Raw genomic sequence first — 1,207 nt, 5'->3', positions numbered from 1 at the left:
ACATAACACACAAAATATGAACTCTTGGAGAAAAGGATTTATAAGGTACATTTATCTTCCGTTTAATAAGCATTTGATGTGTGAGCCTTCGTGCTGCAGTAACTGTCAGTGAGGTGCAAGATGTGTTTTTCACAGCTCTACAGTGACATTTAGTGGTTGTCTGAGGTATTTTAACCTCGAAAGATTATAATACATTTCCTTCTCTTTCACACACGATAAAAAAAAGCATGTCTGACAGGCTGAGAAACTTCAATCGTTTACTATATTCTGAAATGTTACATTTACCAAAGAATGCCACTGCATTACAAATACCAACATCGGTGTGATGTCGAAATATTTCTTTATGAAATACATTATTCGCTCAAGGTACAAAGCCTTCTCATCACATACATGGAATGACCTACATAATGAAAGATGCTTATTTTATTCTGTAGCTTCTGAACGAGCCTTTAAGCTTTGCAGAACTGGCAAAACAAGGTGAAATCTTTATTCTGTAACACTAAAAGCTTAAGGGCTGATTTTGCCCATCATTTTATCTGTAGTATTTCACATATCGTTTACTAGGAGCACACTTTGATAACACACATTAACAGTACAAAGAATAACAACACACCTGACAAGGATTTTGCCTTGTTCTGTAAAAATATATCTAAAAGCCATACTGCATGCCGCAGGATGCATCCAGTCTAACCAGCATTATTGGTTTCATACTGCAGATCTGAGTGCCACATAATGAATGATATGATAGACTTAATTATAATTACTCCATCTGGATACAAATCACTTTAGTTTGAGTTCACGGTCAGATAAAGGTGATTGAATAAGCTCAGGTTTTGGAGAGAGAAGTTCCAGTAGTCTGCAGCGCTGCTGAACTCAGAAGGTGAGACGAGATGTTAGGCTGTTGTGGTCGCACTGTAAAAGAAACAAAATGTATTTATATCCCGAATAAAGCCCATCAGTTTAATTATAATGGTCACAAGCTGCTTCAGCATTTAAACCTGGGTGCTTAAAGCCTTGCATTTAATAGCTTGTTTAATAATTAATGACCTCTGTGACATTAATACTGTTATTTTTCTGGTTATTGATGTGAAGCTGCATTGAAACAATCTGTATTGTATAAAGAACTTTATAAGTCAATGTGACTTGAGAATGTATTCAGGTAAAACTCTTTTGTTGTGGTTTGTGGTAATTGTCTGACCTGTGCTGC

General features: G+C 36.0%; 1 protein-coding gene across 5 annotated transcripts in view; it reads right to left on the bottom strand.

Moving 5' to 3' along the window:
• Nucleotides 1–733: 733 nt before the first annotated feature.
• tbrg1 (transforming growth factor beta regulator 1) overlaps nt 734–1,207 on the bottom strand; it is a 12,837-nt gene continuing 12,363 nt past the window's right edge. For all 5 annotated transcript variants that reach the window (XM_059564817.1, XM_059564818.1, XM_059564816.1 and 2 more), the window contains 2 exons: nt 1,199–1,207; nt 734–912 (listed from right to left, as the gene is read on the bottom strand). The exon at nt 1,199–1,207 is cut by the window's right edge and continues 146 nt beyond it. In XM_059564817.1, coding sequence (XP_059420800.1) covers nt 827–912; nt 1,199–1,207 — 95 coding nt within the window. In that variant the 3' untranslated portion in view covers nt 734–826. The remainder of the gene's footprint in view (nt 913–1,198) is intronic.

The sequence above is a fragment of the Carassius carassius genome, chromosome 13, assembly GCF_963082965.1.
Source record: "Carassius carassius chromosome 13, fCarCar2.1, whole genome shotgun sequence".
Classification (NCBI taxonomy): domain Eukaryota; kingdom Metazoa; phylum Chordata; class Actinopteri; order Cypriniformes; family Cyprinidae; genus Carassius; species Carassius carassius.
Note: the sequence above shows the minus strand (reverse complement) of the source record. Positions and strands in the feature narration are given on the sequence as shown.